The following is a 25,065-nucleotide window of genomic DNA, read 5'->3' as shown; positions in this document are numbered from 1 at the left end:
CAGGCCTTGGAAATGCCTTATAAGGAATTCAGAAAAATGATTATAAAATGTTTCAAAACACTTTACAATGGAGTTGAGAAAAATAAGGAAGAAGTCAGAAAAGCACTACAGGAACAATCAAATAAGATAGATACAACAAATTACAACATTGGAAACAATTCAAAACCTACAAATGATCAACAACAGAATATCAGAAATAGACAATACTCCGAAAGTATAAAGGAGTAAAATAGAAGAGATGGAAGGCAGAACCAGTGAGCTGGAAGACAAATCTATCAAAACCACTAAGATAGAAGAGCAAACAGAAAAAAAGGATAAAAAAATCTGAAGAATGTCTAAGATTCATGTTGGACAAAATGAAGAGGAAAAAGTTAAGAATTACTGGTATTCCAGAACAAGAAGAATCACACAAGTCCACAGAGAAAATAGTTGAAGAACTGCTGGAAGAAACTCTCTAACATCCAAAATGGTAAAGAGATAAACATTCAAGAAGCTCAATGAACCCCAGAAGGATAGACACCAAAAGGAAATCACCAAGACATACATTAATCAAGCTCTCCAAAAATCAAAGATAAAGAGACATTCTTGAAAGCAGCTAGGGAAAACAGAAGTGTTACATACAAAGGCAAGCAAGTCAGATTAAGCTAAGATCTCTCCACCAAAACCATGAAAGCAAGAAGGCAATGGGGAGACATATATAAAATCCTGAGAGAAAAAATTGCTAGCCAAGAATCCTTTATCCAGCAAAGTTATCAATCAAATACGACAGTGTATTCAAAACATTCCCCAGGAAAAACAGAAGCTAAGGGATCTTGCCAAAGCCAACCCTGTGCTACAAAAAATCCTAAAGGGAGTTCTATGGACTGAGAACCAACAGGAATAGACAACAACCAGAGATTGACATACATGGCAGCACCTCCCAGAATTAAATTGACAGAAGGAAGAGTCAAGAACAGAAGAAAGCTATAAGAACAAACTCAGAGAATCTGGGAGGTCAGTCTATGATCAAAACAATTACAATGTAAAAGAAGGTAAACACATAGGAACAGAGATCCAGATGGTGAGAAGGTCAGGTACATTACAGGATAAAATAGACTGCACTAAATGGAGGGAAAAGTTAATGGGCTATAACGCAACCTCAAAGAAAATTAACATTTCACAACATATCAAGAAAAAGAAAATCCAAGAGGAACATGGAAACATTAAAACTATGAGGAAACTCACAAAATAGAATACAAAAAGCATTAACTCATCAAAGGAATGCACAGAGAACAAAGAAAGCAGCAACACCACACATGCAAAAAAAACCCCTAACAAAATAGCAGCAATTAATCCATGCCTATCGATAATTACGCTGTATGTAAATGGATTAAATGCACCTATTAAGAGATGGAGGGTGGCAGAAACGATAAGAAAACAATATCTTTCAATATGCTGTCTGCAAGAAACACATCTCACACACAGAGACAAAAACAGATTAAAAGTCAAAAGATGGGAAAAAATTATACCAAGCTAATTGCAATAAATAACAAACAGGAGTGGTAGTACTAATCTCTGATAAAATAAACTTTAAGGCAAAAACCAGCATAATAGATAAAGATGGACATTATCTCATGATTAAAGGGATAATTGAACAAGATGACATAACCATAATATGCTCCCAATGAGAGAGCTCCAAAATATATAAAGCAAACTCTAACAGACTTGAAGACAGAAATAGATGAATCTACAATAATAGTGGGTGATTTTAATACTCAGCTTTCAAAAACGGATAGAAAAACCAGAAAGAAACTTGACAAAGACAAAGAAGAACTAAACAACACAATCAGCCAACTGGACCTCATAGATGTGTATAGAGCATTCAACCCAACCACTGGACAATACACATTCTTTTCCAGTGCACATGGAACAAAATCCAAAATAGACCATGTCTTAGGCCACAAAACAAATCTCTATAAATTTACAAATGTCAAAATACTGCAAAGCATCTTCTCAGACCACAAGTCCACAGAGAAAATAGTTAGAAATCAACACTAGGAAGACCAAGGAAGTCAAATCAAGTACATGGAAACTGAATACACCATGCTGAAAAGTAACTGCGTAGTAGAAAAATTAAACATGAATTCACAAATTTCCTAGAAACAAATAGGAAAGAAACACAACATCCCAAAATCTTTGGGACACAGCGAAAGCGGTGCTGAGAGGACACTCCTGCATTGCTGGTGGGACTGCAATATAGTCCAGCCTCTCTGAAAAGAAATATGGCACTTCTTCAGAAGGTTGAAAATAGAAATACCTTATGATCCAGCAATTCCTCTACTTGGCACACCAATGTTCATAGCAGCACTATTTACAATAGCAAAAATATGGAGACAGCCTAAGTGCCCATCAACTGAAATGGATAAAGAAATTGTGGTATATACACACAATGGAATGTTATGCTTTCTTGAAGAATAACAAGGAAGCTGAAAGCCACTGCATAACATGGATGAACCTTGAGGACTTTATGTTGAGTGAAATTAGTCAGTCACAAAAGGAGGAATATTACATAGGACTGCTACCGTAAAAGACAACAAATGAAGGTCCTGGAGGTTTTACTCCATTCTCATCATCACAGTCAACTCAGCTTTGAGTAGGCAGCTCTTTCCCAAATGTATATTGAATTCCTTCCAACCTGAGTTCATCTTCTAGAACTGTATCTGACAATATTGTGGTGCTCTTCATTGTGTTTCAATATTCAATATTCTGGTGCTATCTGACCATGTTCCACTGCTATTCATAAGGTTTTCAGTGACTAAATATTTGGAAGTCCTAGTCTGTCTTCATCTGGAAGCTCAGCTGAAACCTGTCCACTGTGGGTGACCCTGCTGATATTTAAAATACCCGTTGCATAGCTTCCAGAATCACAGCAACATGCAAGCCCCCACAGAATGACAAACTAACAGAGGCATGGCATTAAATAGTACATTGTTGTTAAGTTCTGACTTACAGCGACCCTGTATAGGGTCCAAGGGGTGACTCGTGAATTTGAACCACCAACTTTGTGGTTTAAACTGACCTTTAGATCCATTATCTAATTACCCCGTTAGTGTATTATCCTGTAGTGCCACACCAGGACTCCAGCATTGCTAGTATACAGAAATACAACTCATTTTTGTATGTTTTGCATGTTACAACTTTGCTGAATTCATTCATTAGTTCTAATATTTTTTTGTGTATCATTTAGGGTGTTCTATTTATTAGTTCTATTCATTAGTTCTAATATTTTTTTGTGTATCATTTAGGGTGTTCATTTAGGGTGCTCTTTGTACAAGGGTAAGTCTAAACATACTGTTACAAAATCATAGAAATCATCATTAATCAAAAATATAAAAATGTGAAGCTATTGGTTCCCTCCATCTAGGTGTATACATTTCTGAAGGTTTATCTCTCCAACCTTTCCATGAAGAATACTGAATTGTTGATTTACATCACATCAAAATGATAGTTTTGGAATCTTCGAGGGACTCAAATCATGTTTTTAAAACGTGTTATTTGAATTTTGAGAACAAAAAGAAATCTAAAGGTAAAGATCAGTATTGTAGAGTGGATAGGGTAGGAAATTCTCCTAGAAGGTTTAGCAGGTGCATTGTCATGATGGAAAAAAAAAATTCCTTGGAACAAATTTCCTGAAAATTTTCTTACAGTGTAGTTTTCATAACACTTATTTATAATAAGCCCCAGGGATCACCTGTGTCTTTTGAAAAAAATCTATAAAAATTACCCCTTTAGAATTTCCTCCCCATACTCCCCAAATTAGTCACTATAACCTCTGAGATAATCTCTCTGCCTTGAACTTAACTGGCCCAACAGATGCTCTTGGAAGCCATGTTTTGATTAGACCTCTTTTTTGAAGATACTGCAACAAGACTAAGGCAAGTGTATTACTGATAAAACTTGTCTGCAGCCATCCACTGATAACAGATACTTGTTTAAATATATTTTGTTTGGAATAAACCTGTGCATGTATGAAATGGAACCTCAGGAAAAATACTTCTTTTTACTTATTCTCGTATAAGATCATTGAGGTTCTAACCCAACAGCTGCTCCTCAGAAACCCTATACAGGGTTGCTATGAGTTGGCAATTAACAACAACAACAACAACACATGAAACCATGTCATCAGTGAATAGAGATCAACTTATTACTTCTTTTCTAACTTGGGTGATTTAAATTTCTTTTTCTTATCTAATTGGTTTGGCCAGATGTTCTAGTATGAACTTAAATGGAAGTGGTAATATCTTGTTCCTTATCTCAGGGAGAAAACTTTCAGTCATTCACTATTTAGTATAATGTTAGCTGGGGGAGGGTTAAAAAAAAATCTCTATTTTCAGGTTATGGAAGTTCCTTTCTATTCCTAGTTTTGTGCTTTTATTGTGAATAGTGTTTGATTTTCGTCAAATATTTTTTCTCCATTAATTACGACCATGTAGTTCTTTTCTTTCATTGTATTAGTATGATGCATTAAATGGATTAACTTTCTTATATTGAACCACTTGCATTTCTAGGATCAATCCCACTTGGTTAGGATACACAGTCCTTTTGATATGCTGCTAGATTTGGTTCTCCAATATTTTGTTGAAGATTTTTACATGTATATTTATAAGGGATATTTGTCTATAGTTTTACTTTCTTGTGATATCTTTGGATTTGATATACAGGTAATGCTAGCTTCAAAAAATGTATTAAAAAGAAAGTGTTCATCTTCTTCCATTTTTTGGAAGAGTTTGAAAAGGATTTGTGTTAATTCTTCTTTTGATATTTGGCAGAATTTCCCAGTGAAACCAGTTAGTCCTGGGCTTCTCTTTGTTGTGAATTTTCTTATTACTGGTTCACCATCTTCACTTGCTATAGGTCTGTTCACTTGCTATAGGTCTGTTCATATTTTCTATTTCTTCTTTAGTCAATTTTGGTATTTTTTGTCTTTCTATGAGTCTGTAAATTTCATCACACTATTCTGATTATTGTTCATATTGTACAATTCTTCATAGTATTTTCTTATAATTATTTCAAGTTTTACTTCTGTCAAGTTGATAGTAATTATCCCATTTCATTTTAGCCAATTGAATTTTCTCTTCTTTAGTATAGCTAAAGTTTTGTCAGTGTTGTTGATCTGTTCAAAGAACCAATTTATGGTTTTGATGATTTCCTCTTTTGTTTTTCTATTCTCTATTTCATTTATCTCTATGTTCTAATCGTTATTGTTTCTTTCCTCCTGATTACATTTGGCTTAGTTTAATCCTTTCTAGTTAAGTTGTAAAGTTAAATGACTGATTGTAGATATGTTTTATCATTTTGATAGCATTCACAGTATAAACATCCCTCTGAGTACAGTTTTCATTGCATCCCATATGTTTTCTTATGTTGTGCTCTCATTTTTGTCTCAAAATATTTTCTAATTCCCCTGTGATTTCTTCTTTGACCCATTTGTTGTTTATGAGCTTGTTGTTTCATATCCATATATTTTTAACTTTCCCAGTTTATCTTCTCTGATTGATTTCTAGTTTTATTACATTGTGGCCAGAGAAGGTACTTAGTAATATATTTCAATCTTTTAAAATTTATTGAGACTTATTGTGGCCTACCATGTGGCTTATCCTGGAGAATGTGCATGGGCACTTGAGAAGAATGTGCATCTTGCTGTTGTTTAGTAAAGTGTTCTTTAAGTATACATGAGATCTAGTTGGTTTATGAGAGTGTAATGACTCCATAGGATAATCATAGTTTGAGCCCACCTGCCACTCTGTGGGAGAAAGATGGGGCTTTCTGCTCCTGCAAAAAAAAACAAAAACCCCTAGAAAACCCTATGCAGGATCACTATGAGTCAAACTGACTCCACAGCACTTAACAACAACAAGAAGTTGGTTTATAGTGTTGTTCAGGTCTTCTATGTTGCTATCTGTTCCATTATTTAAAGTGAAGTACTGAAGTACCTATTATTGTAAACTTGTCTATTTCACCCTTCAATTCTGGTCAATTTTATTTCATACATTTTGGGACTCTGTTGTTAGTTACATATATATTTGTAATTATTTTATCTTTGGTAAAGAAATTTGAAGGATAATTTAACTACACCAAAATTAACTTTGGTTAATGACTCTTTGGCCTAAGCCACAACCCAAATGTAGTGCTAATGAATTTACAGTATGTTCTTTAATTTCAAAAAATGATTTAAGAGGTCAAGGAGCTCTGGTAGCGTAGTGGTTACGAATCGGGCTGCGAACCTTAAGGTCAGCGGTTCGAAACTACCAGCTGCTCCGCGGGAGAAAGATGAGGCTTTCTACTCCCGTAAAGATTTACACCCTCGGAAACCCTATACAGGGTCGCTATGGGTCGGAACCGACTCGATGGCACATAACAACAACAACAATAATGGAGTTAGCAGTTCGAAACTACCAGCTGTTCTGCAGGAGAAAGATGAGGCTTTCTGCTCCCGTAAAGATTTATAGCTTCTGAAACCCTGTACAATGTCGCTATGAGTCGAAAATGGCGCCACAGTACTTAACAACAACAACAACAACAACATAATGGAGTCCTGGTGTGGTGCTGTGGGTTAATGCACCAGACTGCAAAACCATTTGAACTGCAAGGCTGGCGGTTCAAGCTCACCAGCTGCTCCTTAGAAACCCTATACAGGGTCGCTATGGGTCAGAACCAACTCAATGGCATTTCACAACAACAAATAATGAGATAGTTTTTAAAAAACAAAAGATATATAGATTTGAAATGATTTATAATGACAGTCATATGTAATTGTCTTTTATTCCCCTCTTCACATGTGGAAGAAGAATAAAATGTATATACCAAACCTTAGGACTGAATTTATACATTTTTCTGAAGTCAAGGGAGAAAGGGAATTGAAAGAGATATCTCATCTCTATATTTGAGTAAAAGCATTATTGTTATTCTTTAGTGAAGGGTCTCTTTTCTATTTTTATATGCTCAGACTCTTAAATGGAAATTACTCAATTTCTGTTTATATGTCTATTGCTTCCATTGTCACCCATTTCCACCATATTTCCATCACCATTGTTACTCATGGTGGCTGGCACTTACAGAACCATGTGTTTGAACACATTCCCTCTTTTACTCCTCCCACGACTTTCTGAGGTGAGCACAGTTATTAGCTCATGTTTCTTAGGAATCTGTGGATACTCTCAAGATCATAGTGAGTGGACCAGCTGAGCAAGAGGCCACCATCTCCATCCCTTTCAGTAGCTCTTCCCATTTGGTAAATGGAAATGCTTAAAACAGAATAATCCCTCAATTACGGTTTTTCTTCCAGAGGAAGAGGGAAGAAAAAAAGAGTTTGTTTTATTTTTTGGAAATCTAGATAACCCCAAACAATGGTTAGGGAGCCCTTAGTGTGTCTTTCTCGAATGTCCATGAAAAATGACTGGCTTTGAGTTTGATAGTGTACTTGGTAAGGTGAAGCATGGAGAGGATGCCTAAGACCTTTTGACTCCATGAGAAATGTCAGCTGAGGAGTGTGGATCTGAGATTAGAAGGAATCAGTTTTGATGGGGTAACTAGAAAAGTAATAAAACTTTACTATGGGAGTGTAGTGAGATGCAGATTACACTGTGAGAGAAAGGGAGTATATCCAAGGACTAAATACCAGTCTTTCAACTCAGGTTCAGATTTCAACTTCAGCTAATCTCCTCACAGCCCAAGGAAGAAGTGCAGAGATCTGTTCGGCCTATGGTAGTGGTGATGGTGATGTGCCATGGAGTCAGTTTTAACTCACAGTGGCCCTGAATAGGGTTTCTGAGGCTGTAAATCTTTATGGGAGCAGAAAGCCTCATCTTTCTCCCACTGAGTGGCTGGTAAATTCACACTGCTGACCTTGTGGTTAGCAGTCCAATTCATAACCCACTATGCTACCAGGGCTCCTTGTTTGGCCTATAAATTATATATACAAATGAGAAGAAACAGCAGAAAACATCCATTATTAATCAGAATGTGGAATGTAAAAAGTATCGATTTAGAAAAATTGTAAGTTGTCAAAAGGAAATACAATACATAAAGATCAATATCCTAGGCATTGATGAGCTGAAATACCTTTTTCAGCAACATAAACAGTGACTATATATGTGGTTCTCACCAGATGGAATATACAGGAATCATATTGATTATATCTGTGGAAAGAGTCAGTGGAGAAGCTCAATATTATCAGTCAGAACAAGGTCAAGGGCCGATTGTTGAACAAGAGCATCAATTGCTCATGTGCAAGTTCAATATGCAGCTGAAGAAAATAAAAACTAATCTATGAGAGCCAAAGTACAACCTTAAGTATATTCCATCTGAATTTAGAGACCATTTCAAGAATAGATTTGATGCACTGAACACAATAACTGAAGACCAGATGAACTGTGGGATGACATCAAAGACATCATACATGACAAAAGTAAAAGATCATCTAAAATAGGAAAGAAAAAAAAGGATAAAATGTATACAAGAATAGACTCTGAAATTTACTCCTGTTACATAGAGTAACTAAAATGAAAGAAGAAAGTGATAAAAAACAGCTGAACACAAGATTTCAAAGTGTGGCTTCAGATAACAAAAACAATTATTATAATTCAATGTGTAAAGACCTGGAGTTCGAAAACCCAACGGGAAGAACATGTTCAGCATTTATCAAGCTGAAAGTACTGAAGAAAAATGCAAGTTTTGAGTTACAGTATAGAAGGGTTATATAGGCAAAATACTGAACAATGCAAGAAGCATGAAAACAAGATGGAAGGAATACGTTAGTCACTGTAAGAAACAAAATGGTCGACGTTCAACTATTTTGGGAGGTAGTATATGATCAAGAACTGCTATTATTGAAGGAATACCAGTTGAAATGTTTCAGCAAACAGATGCAGCAATGGAGGTACTCACTTGTCTATGTCAAAAAGTTTGGAAGACATCTGGCTTATTGTCCGGAAGAGATCCTTATTTGTGTCTATTCCAAAGAAAGGTGATCCAACAGAATGCAGACGCTATCAAACAATATCATTGCTGTCACACAAAAGTAAAATTTTGCTGAAGATGAGTAATTAAAAAGTGGTTGTTAACTAGAAAGCTTGTGATTTGAACCTAGCAAACCACCAGCTTTGTGGGAGGAAAGATGGAGTCATCTGCTATATGAAGGTTTATAGCCTTAGAAGCCCTATGGGGCAGTTCTACTCTGTCCTACAGAATGGCCACAATTTCTTTTTTACGAAGATGGTGCTGAAGGCGAAGAAGGAAGCCCCTGCCCCTCCCAAAGCTGAAGCCAAAGCAAAGGCGTTGAAGGCCAAGAATGCAGTGCTGAAAGGCGTCCATAGCCACACAAAAAAAGAAAATCCGCACGTCACCCACCTTCCGGCGGCCCAAGACTCTGAGGCTCCGGAGGCAGCCCAAATATCCTCGGAAGAGCGCCCCCAGGAGAAACAAGCTTGACCACTATGCCATCATCAAGTTCCCTCTGACTACTGAGTCAGCCATGAAGAAGATTGAAGATAATAATACACTTGTGTTCATTGTGGATGTCAAGGCCAACAAGCACCAGATCAAACAGGCTGTGAAGAAGCTCTATGACATTGACGTAGCCAAGGTCAACACCTTAATCAGGCCCGATGGAGAAAAGAAGGCATATGTTCGACTGGCTCCTGACTATGATGCTTTGGATGTTGCCAACAAAATTGGGATCATCTAAACGGAGTTCAGCTGGCTAATTCTAAATACAAATTTTTTCAAAAAAAAAAAAAAAAAAAAAATGGCCACAATTTGGGAACCATATACCTAAGGACAGTGGAGGAGATGTGACTAGATGTGAAAGTCAGATGCTGCAAAGGTCATTCAAGTTTAAATATACATATATTTTAAAAATAAAAAACACTGCCACTGAATTGATTCTGACTCAGCAAGCCCATATAGGGTTTCTGGGCTATATATCTTTATGGGAACAGAAAGTCTTATCTTTCTCCCATAGAGTGGCTGATAGGTTTCATCTACCAACCTTATGGTTAGTAGTCTAGTGCTTATCCTACCATGCCACCAGGGTTCCTTATAATTTTATGTGTAAATATAATTATAATTAAGCTGTTGTGTGCAGTTGAGTCAGTTCTGACTCATACTGACCCTGTATAGGGTTTCTGATGAGCAGCTGGTGGATTTGAACTTCTGACCTTGTGGTTAGCAGTCCAGTGCTTATCCTATAGTGCCATACCAGGATTCCAATTATATATATAGTATATATAATTATATATTGTTGTTGTGGTTGTTAAGTACTGTTGAGTTGGTTCTGACTCACAGAGATACTGTATAGGGTTTCTGAGGAGCAGCTGGTGGATTTGAACTGCTAACCTTTGTGGTTCGCAGTCCAGTGCTGATGCTACAGTGCCACCCCAGGAGTTCATAATTATATATATGTTTAATTTGAATGAGTTTAGCAGCATTTAACCTTTGCATTTAGTCACATACTCATTACTTCCTTCATATATATATATTTTTTCTATAGAATATATATACACAACAAACATTTGCCAATTCAACGATTTCTACATGCACATTTCAATGACATTGATTACATCTTCGTACCTTTATCCCCATCTTTTTCCTAATTATTCTACCACCATTAACATAAATTCTATTCCCCTCAAGCAAAAGCTTCCCCTTTACCTCCCCCTCCCATTCCTGTTGTTGTGGTTAGTTGCCATAGAGTCCATTTCAGCGTACAGTGGTCCCTTGTGTGAAAGTGAAACTGCGCAGGGCTTTTAAGGCAATGAATTTTCAGAGGAAGATCACAAAGCTTGTCTTCCAAGGCCTCTCTAGGTTTGAACTGCCAACCTATTGGTGAGTAGTGGAACACTTAACTGTTTATGCACATTTGACTCCTCCTAGACCTAGGACTCCTCCCCTGGAAACTACTAATAAACTCTGAATTTATATATTTGCTTATTTCAGTATTTGCCTCTCTTTGACTTATTTTGCTCAGGTGGTTCAAGCTCACTAGCCACTCCTCGGAAGCAGGGTTGTTATGGGTCAGAACCGACTTGACAGCACTTAACAACAAAGTATTTTCAAGGATCGTCCATGTTGTGGCATGTATCAGACCTTCATTTCTCTTTATGGCTGAGTAATATTTCATTGGAGTCCTAGTGTGGTGCTTCAGGATAATGCGCTGGGGTGCCAGGTCAGTTTGAACTGCAAGGTTAGTGGCTCAAATCCACCAGCCACTCCTCAGAAATCCTCTATAGGGTTGCAATGGGTTGGAACCAACTGGATGGCAGTTAACAATAACAACAGTCCATTGGGTGTATATACCCCGTTTTGTTTGTGATAGACATGTAGGTTGTTTCTACCTTTTGACTATTTATTGTGAACAGCACTGCAATGAACATTCGTGTACGGGCTTCTGCTGCACCTACTTCCCTTTCTTTTAAGTATATAACCAGGATTGGAATTTCTGGGTCATATGGTTGGTATTCCCATGCTCAACTTTTTGAGGAAACATTAGACTATTTTCCAGAGTGGGTATATCAGTTTTCCATTTCCTCCAGCAATGGACCAGGGTTTCAATTTCTTCACACCCACTCCAATGCCTATCATCTTCAGTTTTTGTTTGTTGTTGTTGTTGTTGCTATTTGGTTTTGGATCACTGCCATTCTAGTGGGGCTGAAGTGGTATTTCACTGTGGTTTTGATGTATAACTTCTTGATGGCTAATAATGTTGAGCATCTTTTCATGTACTTGTTGATACCTCATTTATGTTTACTTGTCTGGTTCTGACTTGTGTGTATCTCAAAGACATTTTATTTGGGTTTACATTTTAAACATGTTTCCCAATCAGATTTAAGTTATTAAAATTTCCCATCTTGAACCCCAAGAGTCAAACTGAAGAGGGGCTAATGTGGAGTAGTGCCAGCTACACACCCTAGGTGGAGCGGCTTGGTACCTATGTTCCTGGAGTGAGAGCTACTCAAGTTTGAATCTTGTCAGTCATGAGTCATGACTAGCTGATAAACCATGGTAGGTTATTTTAAATGTCTACATCTCAATGTCAAGAAAACAAAAATCCTCACCACTGGACCAATAAACAACATTCTTATCAATGGAGAAAAGATTGAAGTTGTCAAGGACTTCATTCTTCTTGGATCAACTATCAACACTCGCGGAAGTAGCAGTCAAGAGATCAGATGACATATTGCACTAGGCAAATCTGCTACACAGGAACTTTTTAAAGTGTTGAAGAGCAGAGATGTCAGCTTGAGGACTAGGGTGCGCCTGACCCAGGCCATTGTGTTTTCAATAGCCTCATATGGATGCGAAAGCTGGACAGTGAATAAGGAGGATCGTAGAAGAATTGATGCCTTTGAGTTGTGGTGTTGGAGGAGAATACTGAAAGTGCCATGGACTGCCAAAAGAACCAATTGATCTGTTTTGGAAGAGGTGCAGCCAGAGTGCTCCTTGGAGGCCAGGATGGCTAAGCTTCGTCTCTCCTACTTTGGACATATTGTCCGGAGGAAACAATCGTTGGAGAAGGATGTCATGCTGGGTAAGGTGGAGGGTGAGAGAAAAAGAGGAAGACCCCCAACGAGATGGATCAGCCAGGTGGCATCATTGATGGACTCAAGTGTGGCAGCGGTAGTGAGGTTGGCCCAGGATCGAACATTGTTTCGTTCTGCTGTGCATGGGGTCGCTATGAGTCGGTTCCGACTCGATGGCACCTGACAACAACAACAAAGCTTCCTCACTGGTAAACTGGGAGGATAACAATAGTATCTCCAGTCACTTTATAAGTGTCTTGTTATGAGTAACAGAGGTGATACATGCTGCAGTACATGATCCACGTCTGTACTGCTCACATCACTTGGCATCAAACTTCAAGAGGCATGGAACTCTCAAGTGGCAGTGACACCAGAGTCACACGAATCACCCAAGTGGACAGTAAAACAAGGTGGAAACGAATGAGCCAGGCCCCAGTCCTTGTCTGAGTGAAGCAAGGTAGAGTCGAGGCTTGATATTTGACCGCTCTGAGCGCAGGTGTTAACTTCCTTATCTGCCATAAACCAGTGGCATCATTAGACTTGGTATCACCTAGTGTGGTAACTCATGGTGTCATGTCCCCACCGTGGACCTCTTACAGCATCAGACCACAAAGAATCTTTAGTAACAGTTCTTGTGTTCATGTTCCTTGTTGGTTCCTCATAATTCCCATCCCTACCACCTTTTTTTTTAATTACGACGTCATTTCCAAAAATGTTGTTGATATAGGCTCAGCTATATTATTTACCGTAGTGGTTACAAATCGGGCTGCGAACCTTAAGGCCAGCAGTTCGAAACTACCAGTGGGAGAAAGATGAGGCTTTCTGCTCCCGTAAAGATTTATAGCCTCGGAAACCCTGTACAGGGTTCCTATGGGTCGGAACCGACTCGAAGACACTTAACAACAATATTATTTACCACAATACTATAGTTAAAGCACCAGAAAATTGAACAAAATCAGCAATTATAAAAACACATGTAGCAATGAGAACAGCAGCATGTGTTTGTAGTGCATGCAGAAGAAACCATGTGTATCTAAGTGTCATTGTATTTGGGTAATAATGACACTCTAACTAGAGTGCATTGTTATTGTTGTCAAGTACCTCATTGTTGTTGTTGTTGTTAAGTGCTGTTGAGTCAACTCTGGCCCATAGCGACCCTGTATAGGGTTTCCGAGGAGCATTAGAAGGTTCAAAAAGTAAATCAGCATACAATTTTAGTCTTGTGGGTAAGCTGGACTAATAAAAATGCTTTTGTTGTTATACCTAACTACAGAGATATTGTTATTTAAAATTTTTTTTGCTGAGACGCTGCACTAAAATTTTATAGACAGTCTTTTTGGAATCACTCCCTCCCTGTGACCGTGTCACCTGGTACATTCCTCACTCCCCTAGTGACAGCGCAGCAACAGACTTCAGTATGGAATGAAAGAACAGAATAGAATTGGAAGTTTTACAAATACTTTGCTACTTCATCAGAGTCAAATTTCTTGCAGACCATTAGAACTTTTGAAACATGTGAACTAACTTTCAGCTAATCTGAATGCATCTGATTAAAAAAAAGTCTCAGCTATATAAGGAATGCTTTTATATCTGGATGATTTCCTTTTACATCTTCTAAATACATACTAATATTTACTGGAACATACACACAGAAACTATAGGAATGCAATCTTCATTTTCAGGAGCGAGCAAATGAAACTCAAATTCAGCTTTTACCCTTTACTGTTAGTTGATAATAAAAACACAGTTACTTGTAAAAAGGAAAAAGAAAATTTGACCCCCAAACAAAATGATCTAAAGATTTTTCCTGATATCACTGCCTACATTTAAATATTCAATACCTTGCTTATATGAAACACAGTTGATTTAAAATGTAAAACCGTAAAATAGAAATGTAGGGGAAAGTCCAAATGATCAACAAATATAAACTGCTTATAATTTGCAAGGGAGACCCATTAATTACTCTTACCTCCTTCGAGGTTAAGATTTGGCGTAACTCTTTCCTGAGATCAATAAAACGATCGTGGAAGATGGCCATGCACCATGGCTCCATGAAGTAGCTAGTGAGGAGAAAAGAGATTCAGTTATCTGGCAAACCTCTCATTATCACTAATAAAGTATTTACCTGCTTTTTTGCCTTTATAAATTACAGTTCTGCCCTCGTAGCAATCGTTTGCCCATAAAATGCCTCGTGTAACAGGCTGACCAATCAATTTTTAAAATGGATGTTCCTGATGTAAGGCCAGGTTCCGTAATTACATTTAAAGTGGTTTAATTCAGAGCTGGGGCAAGACCCAGTGAAGAATCCTGATGTTATCAGAGTTTAAAAGCCTGAAGACTTGTAAAGGATGGTGTCTCTATTATCTGCCCTCATTTGAGAAAAACAGACTGCAGGATTAACTGAACTGCTGCATAAACAAATTAAATTTGAGTAGACAATAACACAAATGTTGTTCATTAAGGTTTCTAGATTAATAATGACCAGAGAAGCAGGCCACCTCGGTGTTGCAGCATGGTCTTCGTACAATTGCACTGATAGCTAATTGAATCTCTTTTAGGAGAGCAGGTTTTTTGGTGCCTGTATCTGTGAACTCTTCACTGAAAATTGTTTGACTAAATAAATGCTTTCTTACATGGAGAACAAAATGGTTGTCATCATTTATTTATAGGGGAGAGCAGAAAATGTGACATTCTTTTAGAATAATCAAGAATGTCTATTGGTGTTTTAACTCTTCCTTTATTTTAATGTGTGTCTTGGGATATGAAGCTAACCTCTGGGACACAGCTCCCATCACTGTTAGTGGGTATCACGTGTGTATACAGAGAAAGAAAGAAGTGTTGCCAACTCATGGACTGTTGCAAATGAGCATTTTCTATTTTCTGAGACTTTTTGGGAACAAGGTAAAGAGTTCCAGGTCCACTGAGACTTTATAAGATGAACATATGACCAGACTGTCCCAGAAAATATGTGTTAGGGTCAGCATGGCACTTAGCTCCACAAATCTTACCTACTATCTGTTCACTCAACCAGAATATGACCTAATGTTGTGTTTAATCACCTACCTTGTTTTTAGGGCCATATATCCATCCCATTGTTAATTCCACTAGTAAGTACTTCATACCCATAATGTGCAGGGACAAAAGTAAATACACCTGCCACCTTAGATGCTCAGATAGAGAAACCAGTGAATATTTAGAAATGATTACTGGTTAGGAGAAAAAATAAATCTAGGAGAAACAAGGGGGCTGGGGGCCAAGTAAGACTCACTCCTGAGACAGTGACTTCATGGGTTCCACTAAAGCCAAGCATGATTAAAAAAAAAAGAAAAAAAGACACTCTTGATGCAAACCAAGTAATTGACTTACAAGTTCATTTTCAGTTTTATTTTGTTTTGTTTTGTTTTGCTGCTTCCCTAGTAGCAATTTGTAAAGGAGGCTTGCAAAGATCATGCTCCTATATCTGAGATAGAGTTGATTTGTAATCACAAGGGGTATGCAGACACCCACCTTGTCTTGAGAACAGCTTCTACCACATCTGTTTACAATAGAAAATCATTCACAACGTGCCAAATATCTATAAGGAGACACTCTTAGCTAGGGATAAAACAGGAGTTTCAGAATCAGTCAATTACTAAAGGAGAGACAGAAGCCATAGTACAAAGGCATCCATCCAATAGGTAAAGAGCAGCCCAGGCCCATTTCAACCTAGCTGGTATCATTATATATTACAAAATAGATACAGTAAAACATTCTCCAATGCAGCAACTTCCACATCCATGAGGATATTGACATTTTTCATATTTTGTCACCATTGTTATTATCCTTTTTCTAAAATATTCCATCACCATTAATATAAATTAAATGCCTTACAAACAAAAACTTGCCCTCCTCCCCATTGCCATTACATTTTATCCAACAATTCAGTTGCCACTGAATTGACTTTGATTCATGGCATGTCCATGTGTGTCCAGACTATAACTGTGCTCCATAGGGCTGATCTTTTGGAAATTGACCACCAGATCTTTCTTTTGGGACACCTCTAGGTGGACTTGAACCTTTTGGTTAGTACTACCCAAGGTACTAATGTTACCCAACATTTGTTATTGTTGTTAAAAGCCTTCAAGTCAGTTCCAACTTGGAGCAACCCTATATAGCATTTCCAAGGAGTGGCTGGTGGATTTGAATCACTGATTTTGCAGTTCAAACCAACCTTGTGGTTATCCTACAATGCCACACCAGGACTCCAACATTGTTGTTGTTGTTTAGTGCCATAAAGTTGGTTCCAAATCATAGCAACACTGTATAGGGGTTCTGAGGAGAAGCTGGTGGGTTTGAACTGCTGACTTTGTAGTTTGCAGTCCAGTGCTGATCCTACAGCGCCACGCCAGGAGTCCAATGTAAATACCATGATGTTGTTGTTAGGTGTCATCAAGTCACCTTCAGCTCATAGAGCCCTTATGTACAACAGAAATAAACGCTGCCCAGAGATGCACCATCCTCACAATTGCTGTTGCAATTGAGTCCATTGCTGCTGTCTCTGTGACAGTCCATTCCATTTAATTATGGGAATAATTAAATAGAATTGCACACCCACCCCAATTTGATCCTGTATGGGAAGGACAACATCAAACTTAATGGTAAGTGGTTCCAAACTTGAGCATTTTCTACTCTGCCGGTTTAACTTGTATGGAAATTACAGTCCTGGAAAGTCTTGGCTAGCTCCCAGGTGTGGGTTATAGAGTATGGTGAATTCAAAAAGAAAACAAGTAGCAAATAGCTTTTATTCCAATTCATATTTTAAAAAGGAAGAACAAAAGAAGCCCACTGAGAAAGCACATAGCTATTGCATAGGAGCTTTCAGGAGAGAAGGCCTCTTAGTGACAGGGTTGTTGTTGTTGTTAAGTGATGTTGAGTTGATTCAGACCCATAGTGACCCTGTATAGGGTTTCCAAGGAGCAGCTGGTGAGCTTGAACAGCCGACCTTACAGTTCAAACGGCTTTGCAGTCTGGCGCATTAACCCACAGCGCCACACCAGGATTCCGAAGTGACAGTGACGCCAATAAACTATGTTTGTACAACCATGGGAGTCCTGGTGTGGTGCTGTAAGATAAGCATAGGACTATAAAGTTGGTTTGAAATACAAGATCGGCAGTTTAAACTCATCAGCCACACCACAGAAACCCTATACTGGGTTCTGATGAGTTGAAACAGACTCAACATGACTTAACAACAACAACAACAACACACAACCATGAGACAAAAATTCCATGATGCCACAAGACCTAAACAGAAGACTTCACTACTGCCGCTGTTATTTTAGACAGGGGCAGACCTGGTTGATGTGGGAGGACTTGAATTCTCCATCACTGTTGCCAATAATTCACCTTTCTCAGAAGTTCTGGGAAATGTGGATTCTGGAACTCAAGTAGCCATTTTGGGTCAATATGACCCAATTATTCAGCATTGATTAGTCGTCTTCTTCAGAGTTTTCCTCAGTGGACATTCTGCTATCTTATCAAGAAAATCACACAAACTGGTTGGGGATCTGAGAATCACCTCAGCCACTGATTACACTAAAGGCTGAGAAAGCAAATCAAAAAAGCACTAGCACAAGAGGAAAAAGCGCATGTCCAAAGAAAAAGGAAAAAACAAAAAGTAATACTGTTCTTGCAGAGAAACAAGGAGAGACAGTTGTAGTGTAGCAGCCTTGTCTTCAAGGTACCAAACAGTTAAATGGCTGAATTTATGCAACAGATAGAGGAAAGAAGGTGGGTGGATAGGAAAGAAACACATCTGGTTTTCCAAGATTTTTTTTTTTTTTAATGAAAATACTCTGATTTTCTCTTGGTGAGGTGAGAGCCAGTTTTTGCTTTTAGAGTTGTTAAGAGGACTCAGCGGGTACTCACACCTACATAGGAGTTTTTCTGACTGGACATGTGCATTTGTTTTGTTTTGTTTTTCAAGGTTTGGGGAAACTGCAGCTGAAGTGGTATGCAGGCTTTCCTTAGAGAATCAATTCTTATTTGCACATGTCCTTTTTAGCACACATATCACCTTAGGATCATGGCAGAAGACAGATAAATTCTCCCTCCAACATACCTAATTCTAGGTTATGCTCAATAGTGAGTCTCAACCTTGTGACCCTTGGAACTGAGCGTGACTGGCAGACCTGGTCTTACAATAAGCATCGTGCTATTTGTCTGAGCCATGTTTACATTTGATACATAGAAGGCAGTGAGCGAGAAATGGCATGGTATGTAATCGAGGTTGCAAAAAGACACGCTAAAGATCAGAAATAACCTGCAGTTGTGTTTGCTGTCACCTGAGCAACATTTGAAAATTAGAGCTTAGACCTTTAAAAAAAAAAAAAAAAATCAGGTTTTTCAGGGCTGGGTCTCAGTTCTACTGAAACTATTCTAAAATATAGAAAAGGAAGGACTACTTCCTAACTCATCTATGAAGCCAGCATCACTCTGACACAAAAGCCAGGTAAAGACACCACACATAAAAGAAAACTATAGATTAATATCCCTCGTGAAGGAACTCTGGCAGTGCAGTGGTTACGAGTCGAGCTGCTAACCTCAAAGTCAGCAGTTTGAAACCATCAGTCTTTCTACAGGAGAAAGATGAGGCTTCCTGCTCCCATAAAGATTTAGAGCCTCAGAAACCCTATGCAGGGTTACTCTAAGTCGGAACTGACTCCACAACATACCACCACTGCCCCCCATGATTACAGACGAGCAAATTCTAGTGAGCAAAATTCAACAACACATTTAAGAAAGCCATGCATTATGATCAAGTGGGATTGAAAACAGGATTATAAGGGTATTCAACATTATAAAATCAATCAATGTAATTAATCAAATACATGAAACAAAGAAAAGGAACCAAATAATTATTTCAATTGATGAAGAAAAAGCATTTGATAAAATCCAACATCCTTTCCTGATTTTAAAAACAACAAATTCTCAGCAGAAGAGAAATTCCTCAACATAATTAAGAGTATACATACAAAACCCTACCACTTGTCTGTCAGCTTGTTTTACTGTGGTGGCTTGCATGCTGCTGTGATGCTGAAAGCTACGCTACTGGTTTTTTAGATACCAACAAGGTCATCCATGGTAGACAAGCTTCAGCTGAGCTTCCAGACTAAGACAGACTAGGATGAAGGTGAGGTGGACCGCTTCTGAACGTTAAGCCACTGAAAACCTTATGACCAGGAACAGAACACTGTCAGATATGGTGGTGGTGGTGGGTATGTGCCGCCATGAGGTCAGTTCAGACTCATAGCGACCCTGTACAGGGTTTCCAAGGATGTACATCTTTAAGGGAGCTGAAAACCTCACCTTTCTTCTGTGGAACAGCTGATAGTTTTGAACTACTGACCTTGAGGTTAGCAGCCCGATTCATAACCACTATGCTACCAGAGCTCCTTGTCAGATATAGTACTGGTGATGAAGAGCGCCAGAATATTGTCAGGTATAGTGCCAGGAGATGAGCTCCTCATGTTGGCAGGCACTCAAAATGCGACTGGGGAGAAGCTGCCTCCTCAAAGTAGAGTTGACCATGATGACATGAATGAAGTCAAACTTTCAGAACCTTAGTTTGCTGATGGAGCACAACTAAAAATGAGGAGACAGACACATACAAAATTCCATTAATAATCAGAACATGAAATGTACTAAATATGAATCCAAGAAAATTGGAAGTTGTCAAAAATGAAATGGAACACATAAAGACAGATATCCTAGGCATTGTTGTTGTTAAGTGCCTTTGAGTTGTTTCCAACCCATAGTGACCCTATATAGGGTTTCCGAGGAGCAGCTGGTATGCTTGAACTGCTGACTTTGCAGTTCAAGCCAATTTGGCAGTAGAGCACATTAGCCCACAGTGCCACACCAGGACTCCTGAAAGCAAGTTGTTGTTGTTAAGTGCCATCAAGTCATATATTGCAGGCACATTTTCCTCTTCTCTTCAGTTTCTTGGCCATATGGCCTCTCAGACTTGGCGCTTCTCTGACAAGTGTTAAGACACTCTTGTTGTTTGTTGTTAAGTGCCATTAAGTCATTCCTGACCCATAGTGACTCTGTATAGGGTTTCCTAGGAGCGGCTAGTGAGGTTGACCTGCCAAACTTGCGGTTCAAACTGACTTAGTAGTCCAATGCATTAACCACATTGCCACACCAGGACTCCTTTAGCCTGTCTGTAAATGCCCAATGGCCACATTTTGCAAGCCAGCCTCCTGCCTGTAGGCACTCAGCTTTACTTGGTCCATGGACTGTGAAGCTACAACTGCTCTGTTTCTCCATGCTGCCGCCTCCACCACTGCTTTTCTAGGTAGGGATCTCATGCTCTGCTTATAGTTCTCCTTTCTTGATGGTCCTGGGGTCTTCTTTCCTACTTCTGACGTTGTTGTTGTAGTAGTTGTTGCGTGCTGTGGAGTCAGTTCCGACTCATAGTGACCCTGTACAGGGTTTCCGAGGCTGTATATCTTTACAGGAGCAGAAAGCCTCATCTTTCTCCCGCGGAATGGCTGGTAGTTTCGAACTGCTGACCTTGAGGTTTGCAGCCCGATTCGTAACCACTACGCTACCAGAGCTCCTTTTAAACTTAGTGGGATGGCAAAACTCACCAATTAGAGTTCTGTACCTTAATAGTATGGCTGCACTCAGTCATTTGGTGGAGTTAAAAAGACTTTGGATATAAAGGCCATTTCAAGTAGATTCACAGTATCAGACACAAAGGCAAAAACAGACTAAAAATCAAAGGATGGAAAAATATATAAAGCAAACGACAGTTAAAAAAAAAAGACCAGGAGTGGCAATATTAATGTCTGATAAAGTAGACTTTAAGACAAAAACCAGTATAACAGACAAGAAAAGACATTAAGTAATACTGAAAGGGTCAAACAAGAGGACATAATGATAATAAATAACCATGCACCCAATGCAAAGAGCCCTAAAATACATAAATTAGCAGAATTGAAAGGAGAAACAGACAACTCCATTATAGTACAGTTGTTTTTGTTAAGTGCTACTGAGTCAGTTACAACTCATATCAACCCTGCATAGTGTTTTCAAGGAGCAGCTGGTGGGTTTGAACCACCAACCTCGTGGTTGGCAGTCCAATGCTTATTCTACAGCATAGGAGATTTTAAGATGCCACTTTTGATGAAGGACAGAACAATTAGAAAATCAACAAAGACACAGAATGGAGGAACTCAATCAACCAACTTGACTTCATAGGCATATGCAGAACACTCCATGCCACAACAGCACAATACACATTCTCTTCCAGGGCACATGAACATTCTTCAGAATAGGCCATACAGTATGCCACAAAGCAAGCTTCAATCAATTTTTAAATACTGAAATGCTACAAAGCGTCTTCTCAGATCCAGGATGTAGGAAGATCAAGGGGATACAAAAGAAATACATGGACAATGCTTTAAACTTACTGAGTAATACAAGAAATGAAAAAAAAAAATAACAAAATTCCTTCAATCAAATGAAAATGAAACCATAACATATAAAAACTTTTGGGATACAGCAAAAGCAGTGCTTAGAGAGCAATTTATAACAATAAATGCATGTATCAAACAGGAACAAAGAACCAAAATCCATACTTTAAGCCAGCATTGAGAAAAATAGCAGTAAAATAAGGCTACAGTCAGCACAAAAAGGAAATAAATAAAGATCGAAGCAGAAGTAAATGATACAGAAGACAGAAAAACAATACCAAGTATAAGCAAGACAAGAAGTTTGTTCTTTGAAAAGATGAATAAAATAAAAAATCCACTAGATTAATAAAATCAACAAACCACCAAGCTAACAAAGAAGATGTAAATAACACAAATAAGAAATGAAATGGGTGACATCACAATAGAACTGAAATAAAAAAGGATACTTATAGATTACAATGAAGAATTTAACTCCAACAAATTTGAAAGCCTAGAAAAACGGATACATTTTAGAAACACATGACCTACTTAAACTAACAGACTGAGGTAGAAAATTTGAACAGATCCATTGTTTTGTTATGGTACAAAAGAAAAAATTGAAATGGTCATAAAAACAACAATTTCAAACTATAAAAATAGTTCTAAGCCATTCTGCTTCGCTGGCAACTTTTACAACATTCAGAGAAAAGCTAGCACCAGTTGTACTCAAATTATTCCAGAATACAGAAAAGAAGGAAATAAGCTCAAATTCATTTTATGAAGCAAGCATAACCCTGATACCAAAGTTAGACAGGCATTAGTACAAAAGAAAATGATAGACCACTATCCCTTGTGGTATTGGACAGCTGACCCATAAGGTCGGTAGTTCAAACCCATCAGTTGTTCCTTGGAAACCTTGCGCCGGGTTGCTATTAGTCAAACGGACTTGATGGAACTTAACAACAGAAGCAACATTCATCATGATGATAGATGCAAAAATTTTCAACAGAATCCTAGCCAACAGAAGCTAGCAACGTGTCAGAAATAAACCATGACCAAGTGGGATTCACAAAAGGCATACAAGGATAGCCAGACATTAGAAAAACAATCAACATAATCCACCATATAAATACAGTAAAAGAACCTCGTGATTATATTAATCCATCAGAAAGAGCAAAAGACAAAATCTAGCACTCATTCCTGATAAAAACACTTAGCAAAATGGGAAGAGAAACGGATGAAAGAGAAGTAAATCCATTCACCTATGGAAAGCTGATTTTTGACAAAGTGCCAAAACTCATTAAGTGGGGAAGAGATGGATTCTTTAACAAATAGTGCTGTTAAACTGTATATCCATTTGTAGAAAAATGAAATAGGACTCATACCGTACATAAAATCAAACCAAGATGAATCAAAAATCTAAATGTAAAACCTTTAAACTATAAAAACCATTAAAGGAAAGACAGGGACAAACTTAGAGGCCCCAATACATGGCACACATACATTATCAGACATAACTAAAGCTGCACAAGCAGCAGAAGACAAACTGGATGACTGTTGTTATTATTGAGTTCCTTTGAGTGGTTCTGATTCATATCAACCCTTTGTACGGTTTCCTAGGAGCGACTGGTGAATTTGAACTGCCAACACTGTGGCTCAAACTGACCTTTTGGTTCAGTTAATTATTCCACTGTGCCACACCAGGACTAGAGATGACTTGTTGTTGTTGTTAAGTGCTGTCGAGTTGATTTGGACCCACAGTGACCCCGTATAGGGTTTCCAAGGAGAAGCTGATGAGCTTGAACTGCCAACCTTGCAGTTCAAATGACTTTGCAGTCTGACGCATTAACCCACAGCGCCACACCAGGACTCCAGAGATGACTAGTACCTGCTAAAAATTAAACATTTATAAGCATCAAATATTTCATTAAGAATTAAAAGAGAACCCACAAACTGGGGGAAAATGTTGGCAATGATATATTGGTAAGGGACTTTTCTCTAAAATTTATAGAAAACTCCAACACCTCAACAACAAAAAGACAGATGATCCAATTAAAATATGGGCATAGGGCATGAACAGAGACTTCACCAGAGAAGACACTCAGGTGCTCAACAAACACATAAGATATGCTCATCATCATTAGCAATTGTTGTTAGACACCATCGATTTGGTTTTGACTCATAGCAACTCTGTGCATCACAGCATGAAACACTGTCAGTCCTGTACCATCCTCAGAATGGTTATCATGTCTAAGCCCATTATTGCAGCCACGGTGTCAATCCGTCTTCTTACGAGTCTTTCTCTTTTTCACTGAATGTCTATTTTACCAAGCATGATGTTCTTTTCCAGGAACTGGTCTCTCCCGATAACATGTCCAAAGTATATGAGACAAAGCCTTACAATCTTTGCTTTGAAGGAGCATTCTGGCTGCACTTCATCCAAGACAGACTTGTTTGTTCTTTTAGCAGTTCATGGCACTTTCAATTTTCTTCTCCAACATCATAATTTAAATGCATTAATTCTTCACGGAAATCTTCCTTATTCCTTGTCCAAATTTCACATGCATATAAGCCAATTGAAAACACCATGGCTTCCATCAAGCATCCTTAGTCCTCAAATTGACATCTTTACTCTTCAACATTTTAAAGAGGTCTTTTGCAGCAGATGCAATACATCGTCTGATTTCTTGGCCACTACTTCCATGAGTATTGATTATGGATCCATAAAAAATAAAGTCTTTGTTAACTTCAATCTATTCTCCATTTATCGTGATACAATTGTGAGGATTTCTGTTCTCTTTACATTGAGGTGTAATCCATACCAAAGGGTATGGTCTTTATCTTCATCAGTAAGTACTTCAAGTCCTCTGTGCCCACCAAGCAAGGCTGTGTCAATTCTGCTTCCAGCAAGCAAGCTTGTGTCAGCTGCATATTACAGGTTGTTGTGTTTTCTTCCAATCCTGATGCCATGTTCTTCTTCATGTAATTCAGCTTCTGGGATTATTTGCACAACATACAGATTGAGTAAGTATGGTGAAAGGATACAACCTACCACACACCTTTCCTGA

General features: G+C 38.3%; 1 protein-coding gene across 1 annotated transcript in view; it reads right to left on the bottom strand.

Moving 5' to 3' along the window:
• The window catches only part of LOC102837054 (chromosome unknown open reading frame, human C20orf26), a 529,862-nt gene that overhangs the window by 15,977 nt on the left and 488,820 nt on the right, over positions 1 to 25,065 (bottom strand). Inside the window, exon 25 of the mRNA XM_006860747.1 lies at positions 14,527 to 14,617. Within this exon, the coding sequence (XP_006860809.1) occupies positions 14,527 to 14,617 (91 nt within the window). The remainder of the gene's footprint in view (positions 1 to 14,526; positions 14,618 to 25,065) is intronic.

The sequence above is a fragment of the Chrysochloris asiatica genome, unplaced genomic scaffold, assembly GCF_000296735.1.
Source record: "Chrysochloris asiatica unplaced genomic scaffold, ChrAsi1.0 scaffold00039, whole genome shotgun sequence".
Lineage (NCBI taxonomy): Eukaryota > Metazoa > Chordata > Mammalia > Afrosoricida > Chrysochloridae > Chrysochloris > Chrysochloris asiatica.
This window is presented reverse-complemented; position numbering and strand designations above follow the sequence as displayed.